The 19,871-nt window shown below is 33.9% G+C and overlaps 1 protein-coding gene across 1 annotated transcript; it reads left to right on the top strand.

Annotated features, from left to right (window-relative positions):
* The first annotated feature begins 13,509 nt into the window (after positions 1-13,509).
* LOC130820909 (probable ubiquitin-conjugating enzyme E2 16) lies at positions 13,510-16,367 on the top strand. The gene is made up of 6 exons (XM_057686456.1): positions 13,510-13,696; positions 13,799-13,902; positions 14,066-14,168; positions 14,253-14,316; positions 15,489-15,577; positions 15,950-16,367. The coding sequence occupies exons 1-6, from the start codon at positions 13,667-13,669 to the stop codon at positions 16,043-16,045; spliced, it is 486 nt and encodes a 161-aa protein (XP_057542439.1). The 5' UTR covers positions 13,510-13,666; the 3' UTR covers positions 16,046-16,367.
* The last annotated feature ends 3,504 nt before the right edge of the window (positions 16,368-19,871 follow it).

Genomic DNA, 19,871 nt, shown 5'->3' with positions numbered 1-19,871 from the left:
AAATGCGGCCCTAAAACCATCGGTGTCATATTGATCGTCAAAAAGTAAATAACTGAAGTGTAAAAGGTGAACTCAAAAATTACAAGCTAATTCACGTGGTAACTTTTTTTTTTGGCTTTTTTATAAATATTTTCTAAATTCATGCAATGATATTAAGCTTTCAAGTTTTTTTAGGTGGTAAACAAAATATTAAATTTTTTGTTAAATTAAATATTTATTTCGACTAAATTTTAAAATATGTGGTTAATTAGGTGATCATAATGTTTGTTTTTTTTAAAAATGTCATTATGTTAAAAATAGCATAAAGTTAACAAAAAATATTTTTCTTTTGTGTACCACGTAGAAAAGTTGAAAGGTCAAGGTCACCATATGGATTAAAAAAATATTTGTCTACCACGTGAAAAAGCCGAAAGTTTAAGGCTATCACGTGGAATTCCCAAAATTATGAGATCGGTTTTTATGGTGAAAAAAATAGAAATTTTTTTCTGAATAATCCAACTTATTGTCTAATTTTTGCTAATAATTCCACAGTTTGAAAATTTTAAATAATTCAACCTTTGCATATATTTTGTTGCGAATAGACCTTTATTGAAAAGAACTAGTTAAAACCGGCCGGTTTTAACCGCTTCTTGGCCGGTTTTAACCGATTCTTTGCAACAAAGGTCCATTCTCAACAAAATGTATACAAAGATCAGATTATTTAATTTAAAATTTTCAAAAAGTAAAGAATGCATAATATGTTGGGTTATCTAGAACAAATTTTCCAAAATAATAGAGGGGAGTTATTTGGTAATTAAAAATAAATTTTTTGGTTCTTCTTATATTTTGTATTTGGAAATTTCATAATATTCATTTTATTTGAAATCATTCTATTTTAATAATTCATAAAATTTAAGAATATTATTCTATTTACACTTTAATCCATAGAAATTAATATATATTTTGATTTCTAATGTAATTTACTTTTATTTTATGTAACGAACTTTATATATACCCAATGAAATAGAAGTATAGTAACATTATTATACTTAATCTATAGAACCTCAAGTTTTTTTTTACATCATTTTACCCATTACTAATGGTTCTTTTTTCAAATTTCATGATAGGAAGACAAAAAAGAACAGAGAAATTATATTATTTGACAATTTTAGCTTATTTTGGCACAAATACATAATGAGATGGTAAATCATCTAATATTAAAATTTGATAATTAAATTAAGTGGTTGAAACAAATTAATGTTCTGAATCAATTATATTTGAACAATCAGCTCAACAATATAATCACCCTAATTCGTAAGAAACAATCTATGTTTTTTTTTTCTTTTCTTTTGACTCCTATAAAAGACATGAGACTCAAATTGTAGTAATTAATAATTGATATTTTAAAATCAAAAATAATTAAATTTAGTAGACTAAAACTAGCTTTTGAGTCAAAGTTTTAAAAAACTTATACTACTAAATTTTAATGTTTTTGATTTTGTAAATATTATTATACTAATATAAATTACAATGCAATATATTATATACCATTTAATTATAATTGACTTTTAATTCATGTAAGCAACTCGTATAAGTGAATATAATGATAGAGTATATAACATTATTATTATTGATTTAATTTTTAAATGATATTGATACGATTCTCAAAAAAATGATGCCATATTCTTCATGACTTTAGTATGGTAGTGTTACGTTGTTAAGCTAAATGTATCAATACTTGTCATTATTCTAGACAAGATAAAATATACTTTAATTATATAAGGGGAATATATGTGAAAGGGATCGATGAAATTTAATATATGGCGTACTTTGCATTTAAGTCAAGAAGATGCACTTTATTTTTATCAGCAAGGTGAGGTTTTGAATTTTAATTATAGTTAAATAAAGGAAGAAATATACGAAATTGAAAGATAAAAGAAACCTTTGATTTTGAGATAAAATTGTTGGATAATAAAATAGAAATAAAATTTTTAGATTAATTATTTTTTTATATGATGTCTTTCATATTATCTTTTACTTAGTTCTAGGATTATATATATATATATATATATATATATATATATATATATATATATATATATATATATATATATATATATATATATATATATGAAAATAGTTAGGACTCTATATTTTATTTAGTTAGTTAGAGAAATATATATTTTTCAAATTAATTAGGACTCTTCATTTTTAAATAGACGTCATCTAATATAGATCAAATATTGAAAAATACAAGCAATAAAATAAAATAAACTTGCTTTTTTTTTTTTTTTTATCTAACTTGGTATCAAGAGTCAATTTGAACTAAACTTTATATGAAATATTAGAAACCCCAAAAAAATTCATTCACTACGAATGTAGAAACTTCAATCACCTTGAACCCGTTATCGTGAGTATTGTATAACATATAACTCCTACAAATCAACTCATGATTATGATAGTGGTTAATAAATAATTCAGATAAAGTAAACAACCAAAATTACATGGTAGTATAGATTTTGGACCCTCAAAGATTGGTATAACAACTTTGTGCAAAGATAAGTTCTAACAAACGTCGTTGGCGCAAATTCAACTCGGATTGAGTGAACAAAAATTGCAAGCTTTTATGATCCGTGAAGACCTTGCATTTGACACCATAAAGATAATGTCGCCAGATTTTCAATGCGAAAACCACAGCCGCTAATTCCAAGTCATATGTTGAATAATTCACCTCATGAGTCCTTAGTTGACGCGAAGCATACGCCACCACTTTCCTATCTTGCATTAAAACACAACCTAATCCATGTTTGGAAGCGTCACTGTAGACGGAGTATTCCAAAGATGGATCAGGTAAGGTCAACACAGGAGCTGTAGTTAACTTCTCCTTTAACAACTGAAATGCCTTCTCACACTCCTCAGTCCATTCGAACTTCTTTTCCTTCTTCATCAAGGCTGTTAGTGAACGAGCGATACGCGAAAAGTCCTTCACAAAACGACGATAGTACCCTGCTAATCCTAAGAAACTCCGGATATCTGTAACATTCCGAGGTGTAGACCAATCCCGAACAGCTGCTACTTTTGCTGGATCAACGGAAATTCCTTCCTTAGAAACAATGTGACCCAGAAAAGCCACTTGCTCTAACCAAAATTCACACTTCGAAAACTTAGCATACAACTGATTCTCTCGCAGAATCTTCAAGACTATCCTTAAATGCTCTCGATGTTCTTCTTGGCTCTTGGAATATACCAAAATATCATCAATGAACACCACCACACACTTATCGAGGTACACGTTAAAAACCCGATTCATCAACCCCATAAATGCTGCCGATGCGTTGGTCAACCCAAAAGGCATCACGGTAAATTCGAAGTGTCCATATCTAGTTCTAAAAGCTGATTTACTAATATCCTCCTCCTTAATACGTAACTGATGATACCCTGACCGCAGATCAATCTTGGAAAAGACTCCTGCCCCTTGCAACTGATCAAAAAGATCATCGATCCGTGGTAATGGGTACTTATTCTTAACAGTGACCTTATTAAGTTCTCTGTAATCAATACAGAGACGCATCGTTCCGTCCTTTTTCCTTACAAACGACACTGGGGCTCCCCAAGGCGACACACTGGGTCTTATATAACCCTTCTCTAACAACTCCTCCAATTGGACTTTCAATTCTTCCATCTCCTTTGGGGCCATTCGGTAAGGAGCTTTTGAAATTGGCCCTGTCCCAGAGATTAAGTCAATCGAGAAGTCCACGTCCCTTCTTGGCGGCATACCAGGAAGTTCTTCTAGGAAAACATCTCTAAAATCACAGACCACTGGAATGTTCTCAAGCCGCAACTCCCGCTCCTCTACTTTACTTATACTACACAGAAACCACGGTTGCCCTTGCTTGATTAACTTCCTGACCTTCAATGGCGACACGATTTTTATCCTCGGTCCCTTAGGTAGACTCCTATATTTAACCTTCTCCCCCTAGGTCCACTTAAGGTCACCGACTGTTCTTCACAATCTATTATCGCTTTATATCTACTTAGCCAATCCATCCCAAGTATTACATTTAAATCATCCATTTATAGAGAAAATAAATCACTTGAAAATTTTACTTTCCCTATCTTAACGGGCACATCACGGAACAGCGTATTACAATGAAAAATCTCCCCAGAAGGAGTAGCGACTGAAAAAGATGTTTTCTCGGGGTTCTCCAATTCTAAGTCCTTAACTTTAGACTTTGAAACAAACGAGCACGATGCACCAGAATCAAAAAGTACTTTAACGAATTTTGTATCAATAAAGAACGTACCTATGACCACATCCGACGCCTGCGCTGCCTCCCTCGAGTTAACTGCTGAAAGTCTGCCATCGTTCTGGGTAGAAGTAGTAACACCTCCTTGATTACCACGTTGGCTTGAAAAGAAATTCTCGTTTCTAGCATTTCCCACTCGTTGCTGGACACCGGAGTTATTTCCCGGAAACCTAGGGTTTGAGGCACCTCTCAAGTTTCGGCCAAAACTTCCACCATTGTGATTCCCCCTTCCAGCTTCATTACTACTCCGTCCGTTAATGAGTCGTTGTTGTTGGAAACCTCTATGATTTCCCCCCTCGCAACTCTTGTTGTCCCACGCGAGTATAACACTCGTACATTCTATGGCCCGGCTTACCACAGTAAGAACAGTCCACTAACGCACCCCGGCAGTCCCTTCCTGGGTGATTCTTCTGGCACCTCCTACAGTTGTAGATTCTTTCCTTCCCATTGCGATACAAAGGCTTCTGCATTCTAGCCTCTAGTCTCGAATTTCCCCCATTCTTGCTGTTTTGACCAGAATGGAAACCTTTTTCCTGGAAGCCTCCAAACGGTTTGTGCTTCTTAAATTGATTCTGAACTTGATTACTCGCATTCGTATCATTCTGAAACATGGGTTCTTTCCTCTTTTCCCCGCTATGGCTCATCTTTTCTTTTTCCTTCCTAATAACATTTCCAATCTGCGCAGCTCTCTTGTATAGCTGGTCTAAAGTATCATATCTATCGGTTTCAATGTGCTTTTGAATTTCATACGATAGACCTAACTCAAAACGCTGAATTTTCTTTCCCTCAGTTGGGACATCCTCAGGGCAAAACTTCAAGTATTCCATAAATTTCTGATAATATTCATCCACCGTTAGCTTTCCCATTTCGAACCTAGCAAACTCATTTGATTTGTCCTTCCTCACATGAGGCGGATAGAATTGGTCCCTTAACGCCCCCTTAAAACCTTCCCAGCTTAAATCACCGTCATTTTCTGTTATCAACCTTATCTTACTATGTGTTCATCAATAGTCAGCGTCTTCCACAAGGAAAAACGCGGCTTGATCAACCATGAGCTCAGCAGGACATCTCACCACGCTAAAAAGCTTGTCGAATTCTCTCAGCCAGTTTTCCAACATAGAAGGTTCACCTTTTCCACTATAAGTCGAGGGTTTACTCTGGGCTATTCTCTTACTAATTGACGAAGCCTTTTCCTCCAAAGATTTCTGTCTCGGATTCCTTGCGCCAGCTAGGGCCTTAACTAGGTTTCAAAGCACGTGGTCAGAGTTTCCTCTTGGCACGGACCTTTTCAAAAAGGATGGCATGATGGCAGGTAAACTGCATTAGGTTAAACGGGGTATGCAAATACATTTCTACAGCGTTGGTGGTTAAGGAAAACTCATTCTGGTATTGCTCTAAAATAAACAAGGTAATAGCCCTAAAGGTAAAAGAGTTGAACAATGAGTCTATAATCAAATCTATTCTTTTTTTTTCATAGATACAATACTAAATCGGTTCTACTTACTAATGTTTAGACTTTTAAAAACAAAATTCAAATTCAAAACAATTATATCATATAGTTCCAATCTAAAAGAAATACTTGGGTATCAATTCCCATATAACCACTGTTCAAGTACTACAAAAGTCTGAGATAAACAACCAAATCATTTAACCGAAAAAATTGTTCGCAATTTATTCTACTAAGGAACTAGACATACGAACTCGTACACATGCATAATCAAGTAAAGTAGAAACAATCAGGCAAATAAAGGCGACACATCCAGACGGTCCTGATCCTCCATGTATCGATCAGGGTCAAAATCAGCATCACCAGAGTCATCGCTAGACGCGCTATCGGAATCAGAAGGGGTTCCTATAGATAAGGAATCACTCATAGTAATTCGCGCTACGGAATCAGAAAGCTCTACAATTATTGGCTCAGGTGGTTCCTCCTCCCACATCATTATCTCACTTTCTTCCTCACTCATGAGATCTTCTCGCCTCACCGGCCAACCCCCTAGAATAACTACTCCGCTATCAGTATCGCTCAAAATTTCATCTCTATCAGCTATTTCCCTTTCCTCATCAGCATTATATCCATCTCCTAAGTTATCCTCATCAGGCTCTTCTACCACTCCTAAGGAATCCTCCTCCATAATTTCTCCCTGTTCCTCATCAGAATTTTCTTCGAAATCCTCCTCAATTTCTTCTTCTGGATCCTCATCGGGATCCTCCTCAGGATCCTCCTCGAAATCCAACTCGTCGAAGTTAATTAATAACACTGAGTTTGGGTTTACTACAGGAACAACCTCCTGAATAACATTTGTCCTAGCCCCACTAGACTCTGGAACGTCAACTTCGTCCCGACCCACAGTTTCCACTGCTCTTACCCTTCTGTCAAGATCTAGGTGAAACTTTTCACTCCTCTCTTTCTGTACAATCATCTCTTCGTCCATTATCCTTTCATACACTTGTTTGGACCTTTTGTAAATCATTTCCATTCGTCGGGTATAATCTAAATCGCTTTCTCCCTCTTTTCTGTCCCAAATTCTCAGAGCCTCTATTTCTGCCCAGGCTGGGGCATTAACTAAAGCTCTCCAGGGTTCCTCTCGGGTACTAATTCCTTCCTCGGCCGGTCTTTTCCCTTTATCCATGAAAGAAAGGTAATAATCGAACTTCCTGACTCACAAAGAAAGAAAACGAGACAATTAATTTCTAAGATAATACAAAGATAGATAATTCAAAGCATCAGAGATATAAACACAGAAATTCTATCATGCACACATCAAAGTTATCCATGACATCATTCTTAAAGACACCAAGCACAACACATCATATCCCCTTAATGTCTACCCCTTTTTCTCTCGTCATTTTTTTTTTCTACGTTAGTCTATCGATATAGGTAAATAACACTAAATAAAACTCCCGCTCGGATACCAGTTGTAACATCTCGGAATAACTCGGGTCGTACGAAAAGAGAAGATGACCTTTTAATAACGAAATAAATATTGTCCGAGTCAAACCGGGATGTTAGAAGGCAGTTAAAACGGATTTGAAGTTAAGTTAAAAATACTTATACTATCGAGCCTTTCACATGGAACTAAAATTCCAAGATTCGAGTAACTTTAGCTCTGATACCACGTGTAGCAGGAGCGGCACTCTTGATACATAATTAACATTAATAATTATACTTAAGATAAATAATGCGGAAGTGTAAAACGCCGAACTGCTAAAAACCATTTAAACTAAAATTGTTCAAAACATAAGTAAAAAAAAAATATCTTACAACTGAGAAAATATAAAATAAGGTTTACTTAAATACGATAAAAAAAAAACATAAGTACAATATAGTCATCAAGTAAAATCATTGAAGCTAAGTCCTCGATAAAATAATTAAAGTTGCAGCCTGGATCGAAACCTGAGCTAATTTTTCCTGCAAAATACTGTCATCCATAATACGGATGACAGCCGATTAAATCGGTCAGCGATAAAGCCGAGTACAATTTCCTCAACAAGCTTATGATGCGATAGTTAAATCATGCTTACAAAATAATCATCAAGCACAATATAGAAGGTTATTACTCATTATTGACCTTTAAGCCATTAAGTTACATTCTCAATACTTGCAGAAGTTCATTACTGCTACTAAATACTTGGTAACATTAATGCTTATTTAATCAAGTTCAATTAAACCTCATAGCTTTACCATCATAGCACATCACAAGATCACAACAATAATGACAACTAATATATGTAAGGGTCTGGTTAGGTGAGGACCGTAGTCCTAAACCCTAACTGTGGTGGGAGTCGTCACTCCTCTCAATACTGTTATGCTCGAGACTTCACAGGATGGGTTTTTCTCGGACCCCCTGTCTGACACCGCATTTTACGTGCCGGCTAACACGGACGCCGGGATTTTACATGCCGGTCCATGGTTCGACGTTACCTTACTATCAGAGTCATACAATCAATATCATGCAATATCAAACAAGACTCTAAACCGAAATAGTTTACATTCTTATAAGTCAAACTTGCACTAGTAAAAACTTTGACAATTCTACCCTTTTAATAGAAACAAATTACTAGTATCTAATAAATTAATATTAATTAAATAACAAATTTTCGTAGCTATACTAAGATTCCTGAGGCTAAACTAAGTCATATTATGTCATAAATAATCATAACAGTCAAGAGTAATATTAATAACGTATTTTATCAAATAATCAGTAAAATAGTAAAACGGATCTATCATAACTAAAAAAATAACATAATCCGACAAGTTATTAAGGGTCCAAAATCTATATGAAATGAGTTTTCAAGAAAAACAATGCTAAGCATTTTAACAAATTTGTTTGACTATTTTACCGATAAACCGATTAATAATTTTTTATAATTACTTGAGTCCAACAAAAAAAAATTATCAAAACACCAAGATGATATGGAATCATTTTAAACACATAAGTTTATTTAACTAGTAAAATTCATATATATCTATATTATCATATTAATCAAAAATTTCCATATATATGACTTTTTTCGAGTAAGCCAAAAGTATTATTATTTTGACGAAAATATCACTAAACTGGATATAACTTTAATATTACCATGTAAAGTTTAAATGACTAAAATAAAATCATATTGATCATGCTTTTATATTATCGAGTAACCATAAATAAATATCACATAACGAGAGAGTTAAGAAAATGTGTACCATTTTCCTCCGAAGGTGGTGCTAAACCAAGTAAGAGAATAATAATAAGAAAATAAGAACTTAAAGAAATAAGCTCCAAAAGAGAAAGTCTTCAAGGTTCCAAGCTTCAAAGAAGTAGATCTTCAATTAACCAAAAGAAAATAATATCCAAGCTCCAAAAGATAATACTTGACTTTTTAAAAGTTGATGATTATTGGCTTAAGAAGTGATAAGATCAAACTCCATCTTTATTTGATTCTTCAACAAATAAAAAGGGTATAAAGTTAGTAAGATGTTAATGAAGTGAAGATATAAGAAAGAATGGTAGAAAGATTTGATTATGGGGGTGCAAGTGATCTCATGGCTAAGGAGGGGTATTTATAATGAGTTTTGGGCAACTTTTTAGTTCATAAGATTGTATGAAAAAGAAGGTTAACTTGTGTAAGTGATTTAGAGTGTGTAAGTGAATGTGTAAGAGTTGGAGTGTGTAAGTGGATGTGTAAGAGTTTGGAGTGTAGAAAAAGGTTAACTTGTGTAAGGAAATGGTGATAGCTTGTGTAAGTGATGAACATTATGGATTGATGTAGAAAGGATTTTGGTTTATCAAATTTTTGTTTTAGTTTATACTAGTGAAATGTTTTAGATTAATGGAAACTATGATTAAGGTTTGTTATGAAAATATGATAGTTTACTTAGAAAATTTTAGTTAAAACTATACTTAAAGTTAATAAGAAAAATATAGTTAATTTTTAAGTATAAAATAATTAAATCAAAGTTGTAAAGTTAAAATGATAAGTAGTAAAGTTAGTTTAAGGAAACGAAATTGAAACGTAACGTTTTAATAAAACCATAAATATAATATTTAAAATTTTACTTTTCGTAGTATAAAATAATAAAATAATATTTTAGTGCTTATAAAGAAATTTAAGAATATATATATACGTAAATTTTTTTTTTAAAGTTTAATATTTGGAAGAAATTACAAAATCGGAATAAGGTTTAGGAATTAAAGGTGACTTGAATTAGATAACCAAAGGATTAGGAATTTGAAAAGAAATTTCAGAATAATTAATCGGAAGATTAAGATTAAAAAATTTGAGCCTGTTACATTGGGTGTCACAGGCATGCGGAATAACCTGCTCCAAACCATGTAGTTCTGACAGGAGTATGATGTTGCTGTGAGGTCAACCATGTAGCATTTTCCACCTTTTCCTGCTATCCTGTTGCCACTACCAGTGGTGACCTCAAATATCCCACATGCTGTGTCATATATCCTAACATCATGAAAGCGTGATTTTTCAGCATTCTTATCAATCGTATCAGTTGGTTTCTTGGCATACACATGTCCATTCTCTAATCTGTTTCTCCCTAAATCCCTCCTTGTGGCAAAGTATTCGTTAACCCGGAAGAATGTCATCCTAACTAATGAAGTGATTGGCAGACACCTGGCCCCCTTCATTACACCATTGAACACTTCAGACATGTTTGTAGTTTTCACCCCATATTTATGGCAACCATCATGAATCAAAGTCCATTGGCGCTCAGGAATAGAACCATCCACTAAGTACTTATACGCGTCCTCATTAAACTCTTTAAGGCGATTCATGTAGAAATTATATTTCCAAATCTTTGTCTGTTCAGAAGCTTTTCCAAATAAGTTTTTAATTCTTATGTTTTTGAACTTCTTATGCACGTTCGAAGCTAGATGACGTTTACAAAATCGATGGAATGCAAATGGCTCTTCCCAACCTTTTCCAACTCTATTCATTGCATGCAAAATTCCCTTGTGACGATCAGATATAACACATAAGCCGTCCCTTTTAGTGACATAATGCCTTATACAATCCAAGAACCAACTTTATGTGTCGTTGCTCTCTCCCTCCACAACGGCAAAGGCAAGTGCGAACAACTGAGAATTTGCATCTATCGCCATAGCAATCATAAGTGTGCCTCTGTACTTTCCGTACAAATGTGTACCATCTATAGAAATAAGGGGACGGCAGTGGGGAAACCCTTAATGGATGGTCCGAAAGCTCAAAAAATTCTCTGAAACATCACTCTGGTAGGATCCATTGTCGGTTGGACTTCCCATTACACCACTGTTCCTGGATTAGATTGCATTAATGCCTGCAGGTACCTTGGAAGCTCCTCAAAGGACTTATCCCAATCCCCAAATACTTTTGTTATAGCCTTATTTTTGGCCACCCAAGCTCTCTTATATGTTATAACAAATCCGTATTTATTTTTTACAAAATTAACGATTGACTTTACCTTGAACGCTGGATCAATTCTGATCATATCCACGATAAGATCAGCAACAAATTCAGAACTAAGGAGGGGATGGTCCTCACTGTAATGTGCTAAACAATCTTTATTATGACCCTTATATCGCACAATCTTAAATGATCCCATGGCGGTCATAATAGCTCGCATCCTCCATTCACAACCTATATCCTCCACATTAGTGCATTGGATAACGTACTTTGAAGGCTCCGACTCAATTACACGGATGTTTCTATTATTAGAAATCGCCCATGCTTTAACATTCTTCATAAGGTGGTCTAAGGAGCTAAACTCTTGCCCTATCCTAAAGTCTCCATTTTCATTCATGGAGTTGTCATCATTCCAAGTCATCCATGCATCAATCAATCTTTGATCAACCTCATTAATTCTAAGCCAGTCTTGAGATGGAGCACCATTTCTAATCGCTGCATCTAGAGCTTCTCTTCTGTCATCATCCTCCTTTGAATCAGAATCAATATGCTCATACTCCTGATCTAAAGAGTCAACCTCGTTCGCATTACGCCTACCCAAGTGACTTGTGGAAAAGGTGTTCATTACACCACCACTAATGCGACGTGAATGATTTGGAGAGGTAAACTCATCCAAGTGCTCATTAATGTAATTTGGGTTACTTAACATTTCTGTGAATGTATCATGGCGTACACTAGAACCTGATTCCGGAAGTTCCATGCTAGTCATGACTTCCCTCGCATTATCCAAAGTTGCAACCAATTCAACATAAACCTCAATTGCCGTTCCAGTGGCTTGTGATGCCGCATAAGTAAGAGCACTATGCTTTCATCATTCTTAATCGGGACTAACACATTTTTCCTAGTCACCGAATATTTCATCTCCATTTTTAACATAAAAGAGTTGCGATCATAACCAATTACATCATAGATTTTGCTATGAAACACCTCAAAATTAGTATTCTGCCGATGGATAAACATCACTGTATTTAATCCTCCATTATACACAACATCGGATCCAGTATAACTTACTTCCCCACTCCAATACACTATAATGGGATGATGATCCATACTCTGCAAACACAAGCATGTTTTTCATGTGATTTCACATACATTTTATTGTTGATTGTGAGTAAGAAAAGTGTAAATGAGAATACAAGAATTTGTGATATTAAGGTATTAGAATACTTATAGAAGGTTCAATTCAAATGTAAAGCTAAAAATACCATGAATATATACTAAAACCATTAAACTAACCCGACAAAGTAATAAACTTTCATTGAAGCATTTCATCAAATACTTTATATGCATACAAAACAAATCATAAAATTCAACTACAAATGTGTAAAATGTAAGCTTAAATCATGAAATCAAGAAAATGTAACAAACAATCAATGTATTTATAACTTCAAATGACAACAATAATGAATAAAAAAAATTTTGCAAATTGAAAAAAATTCGGGTTATATTCATACCTAAAATGAGGATGAAAATGAACAAGTAGAGAAGGAGAAAATGGGAATGTAGTTGATTAGTTTAGTTGAATGAGAGGAATTGTAAATATGAAGTAAATGAGAGTGAAGAAATTTTTTTTTTAAACAGCAGCGACAACAAGCAAGGAGGAAGAAATGAGATTAAGTGAACAAAACAGGAAGCAGATGGCGTTTTGTACAGCTACAAAACCGCCATTTCAAGTGGCGGTTTGCTTTATATTATTTTTTCTTTTTTTTTTAAAAAAAATGAAATTCATGAAAACCGCCATTTCATCTAGCGGTTTACTTTAGATTCCTAAACAAAACCGTCATTTCATCTAGCGGTTATATTAAAAAAAAAGGAAAAAAAATTTCTCATACCTATCCTACGTGGACGGTGTTGTGGGAATTAATTTTGCCTTTGGCAATATTATGAGAAAAGATTTTATTATCAAGGATCTTACTCCCTCTTTTTCTTTTTACTAATACACTTACTTTATGTACGCATTTTGAAATAAATTTTTGAGCGTTAATATTTTAAGTACGCATAATAATAAAATTGTAACTTTATATATATATTAAAAATTTTACATCAAGATAAATTTAACAATATCTCATATAAATATATTTTATTTTTAATATAGAAATATACTTCAAAAATCTAATTTTAATTTTTCTCTTCTGAAAAACATAAATGAACAAACAAATAAGAATAAAGAAAATAAGTTTTTTTTACAATTTTAATTACCATCCATTAATACGTTCCCATGTACTAGTAGACAATTTTTATTACAGAATTAAAACACTTGGTTTCTTTTTTTTTTTTATTTATTACTTGTTTTTATTTTCATCGTCCCAATCCCAATATATTTTATTTTCTTCTTTGCTTTCTTCTTCTCTGCCTCCGTTTACTCTGCTCCCTTCTATCTGTCTTTCTCTCTCTATCAATCAATCAAATCCCACGAAGCCAAGAGATTTGCGAGAACGATGACTACCTCCTCCGCCACCTCTCGCAAGGTTCTTTTTCTTTTTTTTTTTTCCTATTTTAATCGATATATAACTTTCTGCCTTTTCAATTTCACAATTTCAATTTAACTTTTTTGTTTGATATTTTTCAAGACACTAAGCAAAATAGCAAGCAATAGACTCCAAAAGGAACTCGCTGAGTGGCAGCTTAATCCTCCTGCTGGTTTCAAGCACAAAGTTACTGATAACCTCCAAAGGTTTTCCCTTTTCCCAATTTTTTAGGGTTTACACTGAATTGTTAGATTTCAAATTATGGGTATATTTCAATTGTCAATTTTGTGTTGTGGGTGTTTTTCCATTTTCAATTTTGCGTTATGGGTAGTAATTTTTTCCCTAATTTTGTTGGATTTCTGGAAAAAGGTGGATCATTGAAGTGATTGGAGCCCCAGGTACACTTTATGCAAATGAAATATACCAACTTCAAGTTGATTTTCCTGAGCATTATCCCATGGAAGCACCTCAGGTTTTAATTTTTTATATCACCTTAGCAAATAACCATTAATTTTTGATGGATAACTATATAGAACTAATTGATGGGTATTTCCAGGTGATATTTTTGGCCCCTGCTCCAATTCACCCTCATATATATAGTAACGGGCATATATGCTTAGGTAAATTTTCCTTATGAGAAATTTATGTTTGGGATTGCATTTTCTGATTCTTACTTTGTTTTGTTTATTGAGTTGTCCTACTTTCTTCGTTTTTCCTCAATGCCGTGGGAATTCGAGATGAATGTCAGATGTCTTCCCTTTGATATGGTAATTAAATCATTTTCCCTCGAACGTATGGCTCTAATATCTTCTAAAGGTTCTTACCATGTTTCATTATAGTTAACATCGAATTGTGAGCTATACGAGGACATAACTTTCTTTTGTTGGCTACTTGACTCCCTTTTCGTTATCACTTTATTTTGGCAAGTAAGTGTTTGGATATGGAAGGATTATTCTTGGGAAATGATTAAGCATTTTGAAGTTATCATGTTGGTTGTCTTGTAGAGCATTCCACTGCTTGCAATGAGCTGATTAGGCATTAATTTACACCAAGACAAGCGCGTTCGATGGGATATGCCTACAATTGTTTTCTTTGAATTTAATGTATTGAGTCATTTCTTTCCAGAATTTGTTCTTCTTTTATTGCATTGGCCTTCATAAATTTATTGTGCAACATGTAATATCCCCATGATTTTTGTAAAAAGTTCGACATACTACTCATACCATCTACCAACAAAGTTCACATATTTAAGATCCTTGACTTGCTTAAAGAGGAGTGACTTCTTAAAATTATCTTAGAGTGCGTATGAGTGAAGATAATGCACTAGAAGAAGTGTATTGGTTTTGGGGACAGTTGTTGGTGTTAGATTTGTGATTGACGTGTGATTCTGGTAGGTTCGGGGTGTTACATAACTTGTCTTGTTGTGTTCTACGATGCTCATTGATTAATTAGGGGGTCATTTTCTAAAGTTTTAGGTTCTATAGCTTGATAATTTATTGGACAGCATTTAGGACTATGTTCCGTGTTTAATGTATGAACTTGCTTGTTTCATGTGTTAATTTGGAAGGTAGAAGTCTTGCTGAGTGTTTGTGTGTGTGTGTGTGTGAGAGAGAGAGAGAGTACATTTATATGCCAACACTAGATTTCTATGATTGGATAATTGGATGGAAGTCTATTTTTTAATCAAGATAGCAACTCAAATGTCATATTATGCATCGTCCTGCATCTTATAGGTCATGGAAGAAGACTTGTTAAATTTCAGTTTTAATGATAATTATGGTCATTGTTGCAGATATTCTGTATGACTCATGGTCTCCTGCTATGACTGTGAGTTCTATCTGTATTAGCATCCTCTCAATGCTATCAAGCTCTACAGTGAAGGTGCACCCTTAATCCTCTATTAGTTCAATGGCTTTTAATTATATGACCCTGGTGTTCATAATGTTTATGTTATCGGCTTATCGCGTAGATAAAGGTGTTTAAAACAAACTCGATGATCCAATATTTACCTGACTCTAAAATCGAACCTGACTTGACCTGATTTTAAAATGAACTTAAAATATTGTAAAAATCAATGTGGACATAAGACCCGATAATGAATCGACCCGAAATTGACCCGATGATCCGAATGAATACCTCTACGCGTAGAGATGTTATAGTAGATGTGTTAGCCAGAAGTGTATAGATTGTCATCAGCCCTTTTCCTTTTCTGTTTCCACGAGAAAGCTAATAACATTGGATTCAACTTTGCAGGAAAGGCCTGAAGATAATGATCGCTATGTGAAGAATTGTAGAAATGGAAGATCCCCGAAGGAAACCAGGTGGTGGTTCCATGATGATAAAGTATGAAGGTTGAATCAAATCTCTGTCATACTTGTTGATGACATCAGATTAGTCTCCTAACTCTTCTAAATATTTAAATGAAAGAGTAAAACCAAAAATTGGAAGCAAGCTTTCTTGACAACCGATTTATCGTTGTCCTTCAGTTTAATAGTAAATTGGGAAAGCTTTGTTTTATGTATAGAAGGAAAAAACCTTGTGCTACTTTATAATGTGTGACGATGAATGAAGCTGGTGACCAATGAGTGGTTTGAGGATGTTGAGATGCTCTAACTGTATGCTCACGTGAATAAATTATCCCTTTATAAAAACGAGAAAATGTTTAGTCGTTCTCTCGCTCTTGGTATTGCTATATGTTACCTTGTCTTTCTTCTATGTTGCCTTCGACGTCGTTGTACTTAGTGAATGATATGGAGGTCTAAATGAAAAATTCTCGGCACAACTACTCGTGAACACCATATTCGAATATGGTGTTCAAATTATTAATGCATTCTTTGCCCTACCAAACCATAATGCGACCCGTGTAATAGGGGTTCAATTCTCACCACTTATAAGAAGATAAGTTCTTTATTATCCTTCTTGCTTGTAGGGAATTATTCCAAACCTTCGATTAGAAACCGCAATTTAAGAAACTTTTCTCTTTTCTTGTGCTATTAGGTGCATGTGAAAGAATGGGCTCCTACATATGGTTTAGTATCACTTTAGATTTAGAGTGATAATATTAGATGAATTATGCTCTAAAGCGTCTCTAATAAGTCACCGCCTTCTCTGCCTTGTTTGCATTGCATGAACGCTGAGCTGTTCCTGAGGTAGTTTTGTGGTGCAACCGGCTAGAGACCGAAAGGGCTCAAATTGAGTTAATCCTTATTATTAAAAATTAGTTTGTGCATAAATACTTTATCATAGTGTAAAAAAGAGAAATTATATATTGAATAGTGTGAGAAAAAAGAACTGAAACTTAACTTATTCAAGGGGTCTTAAAAATTGTCAAAAACGACACTGCATGAACGTGTACGAGGGAGTTTCTTTAGGCACCATCAAGGCATCAACCTGTTTCATCATGGAAACCAATATTTGTAGATTATATCAATATCCTATGATAATGGGATGCTTAATAAAGGTATGGAGATGTTAAAGAAAGGAATAAAGGGACGCATGCATGTTGGTGAATGTTGAAAGGTCATATAAAATGTCGTGTTTGTTGACTTTTGGAAGGCCGTAAGAATCACGTAACGTAACAACTCCATGCCTCCACACAATAGTGAATAGTGAATAGTGAATATTGTTATGCTTATTCTACCGTCATCTTCGCTTTCATTTTCCACTTGTGATAACATTGGATTGACCCTTCTTTTTGACTGTTTGGGACATCTGTATTTGGTCCTTTTTCTTTTTTTTTTTTTTTTACTTGTTCCTTATCTAACCATCAATTCGTGTTTGTTTAATTACAAACATAGTTTAAGAATTAGGTTTTTATCTCACCGTATTTTTTGGCTAAATTTTAGAATTAAATCTCTCGTAGTCCATTCCTTTGCTTAGTCTATCTTATAATTTTAAAAGAAATTACGGATATATTTATCAATCATAACCATAATTCGGAATTCAAATTCAATTATCTTTCTCGTTTGCACTTACATATAAATAATTTTTATTTAACTTACAAAGCTTTGAGTTTTGCATGCCAGAAATCTTTGACTTATTATAAACGGTAACTCCAAAAAATGAAATGCCTACGTTTAACAATAAGTTGTTCTTTGTAATTAAAAAAACTAAAAAATTTCAAACCAAAGAGAAATTAAATAAAAGGGATTTTGGAATCAAAAAACAAACTCAAACCCACCCCTCCCTTAACTGTAAACCTCACATCTACCACAACCACTAGCACTCAGCCATCGTACTACCACCTCCCCCACAACCATCCTCTTTCTTTGTGCCACCCTTTCCACTTCGAATTCCCTATGTCATCGCCACCGCCACCACCACCCACTTATCCTCCCCTTTTTGTGGGAAATCAACATGAACTCAAATTCTAGCTTTTCTTTATTTTGTCCTATATTATATAGAATTTGATCCAACTTTACCCTAAATTTGATCAAAATTGATTGAAATTTTTACATCAAATTGGTTCCAAGTTGATCGAGTAGGGAGAAGAAAGGATGGGCGTAGCGTAGAAAAGAGGTGGCGTAAGTAAAGGGAAGCGATGTGGAGCGGGCAGTGGTAGTATATAATGGTGGGTCGGTGGTAGTTAGGGGTATTCAAAAAAATCGGATTTGTATGACCTGATCTATCGACTTGTGGACCTGCATCTTAAATGGCAGGTCAATTTTTAATAACAGTATGTTACTGGCCGGATACCCAACCCATATTAACCGGGTTATGGGACAAAATAAACTTAAACGGATACCCGCTGACCCGTTATATTAGAGAAACTTAAGTCAGTATCTAATACTCCAACTGTTTTATTGAGAAAGAAAATTAACCTTCTTTGCTGTTCCCAACTAATACGAATATATCAAGTATTAAAGAAAATTACCTTATTTAACCTACTTTTAGGAAAATTAACTTGTACTCCAAGTATTAAGAGAAAAAAGAAGTCAGTAACTAATACTAAGAAAGAAAAAAAAAGTACTCCTACATCAGTATCTAATACTATTAAGAAAGAAAAAACAAAAAAGAAAAAATAAATGACAAAAACAATGATAATGGCTTTCAACAATATTTCAAGAATCAAAATCACCAGCTGTTTTATTTTTTCTCTTATTCTATTAAAGTTTGTTAAAAATAAAAATAGGTACCCGGTGTCCTAACCCGACTACACGGGCCTTTAAAATAAATATCCGACTAACCGAGCACCCGACTTTCCAGTTTGGTTAGTGGCACCCAATTACACGGGCCTTTAAAATAATTATCAAGTCCACCACTACCACCACCACAAAACGCAATCTCCATAAGTTTTAACGGTCCGTTTGGTTAGTGGTACTAAATGGTGCTAATGAGAATGATTTATAGTGTAAAATTTCATCAAAAGTTCCATATCATTCCCATGGTAATGAAACTTTGAGCACAAAAAAGTTTTTTTGTTTAGAAATTTCCATTACCATCTAATACCACTTCTCCCAATGGTAATGCACTGGAATGAATTTTCTGAAGCAAATGAGGAAAATTCGAAAAAAATAAGTCTTTTTAATAACTTTAGTCAAAAAACAAGCTTCGTTCAAACTTATTTTTCAAAATAAGCGTCCTTGGCTCCAAAGGTAGGCTTATTGTATGCTGTTACTAACAGCGAATTAAAGAAAATGGTCAAAAATTTAGTCAAGTGTGAAGTCGCTGTTATTAACAGCGAATAGCAACAAAGCTGGTCAAACCTGGTCAAACATTTGTTCGCTGTTAGTAACAACGAACAAAGGCTTGACCAGGTTTGACCAGGTTTGCTTCTGTTCGCTGTTACTAACAGTGAACAAATGTTTGACTTTTTTGAAATGATTTAAACTAGCCGTTGTAAAACTGAAAATAGCCGTTATGAAGATCAAAATAGCCATTGTTATTATGTTCTATAAATAACTCCATCATTTCCCTACTTCATTGTATCCAAACTTCATCATTCTTGTTCTAGTTAATCGATTTTGAAGGTAACATAATAAACATGTGATAATACGATAAACATATACACATCTACATATATATTACAAAATATACACAACAGTCCACATGTTACAAATATTTAATATATACAAAACGTTACTAATGTTTAATATATAAAAACAGTATAGTAATGCTAATCCTCCTCCTGTACCCTGTCTAACTGTGACGGTTTATGACCTAGGTTGCACTAAAA

Source organism: Amaranthus tricolor, chromosome 8 (genome assembly GCF_026212465.1).
Source record: "Amaranthus tricolor cultivar Red isolate AtriRed21 chromosome 8, ASM2621246v1, whole genome shotgun sequence".
Taxonomy (NCBI): Eukaryota; Viridiplantae; Streptophyta; class Magnoliopsida; order Caryophyllales; family Amaranthaceae; genus Amaranthus; species Amaranthus tricolor.
This window is presented reverse-complemented; position numbering and strand designations above follow the sequence as displayed.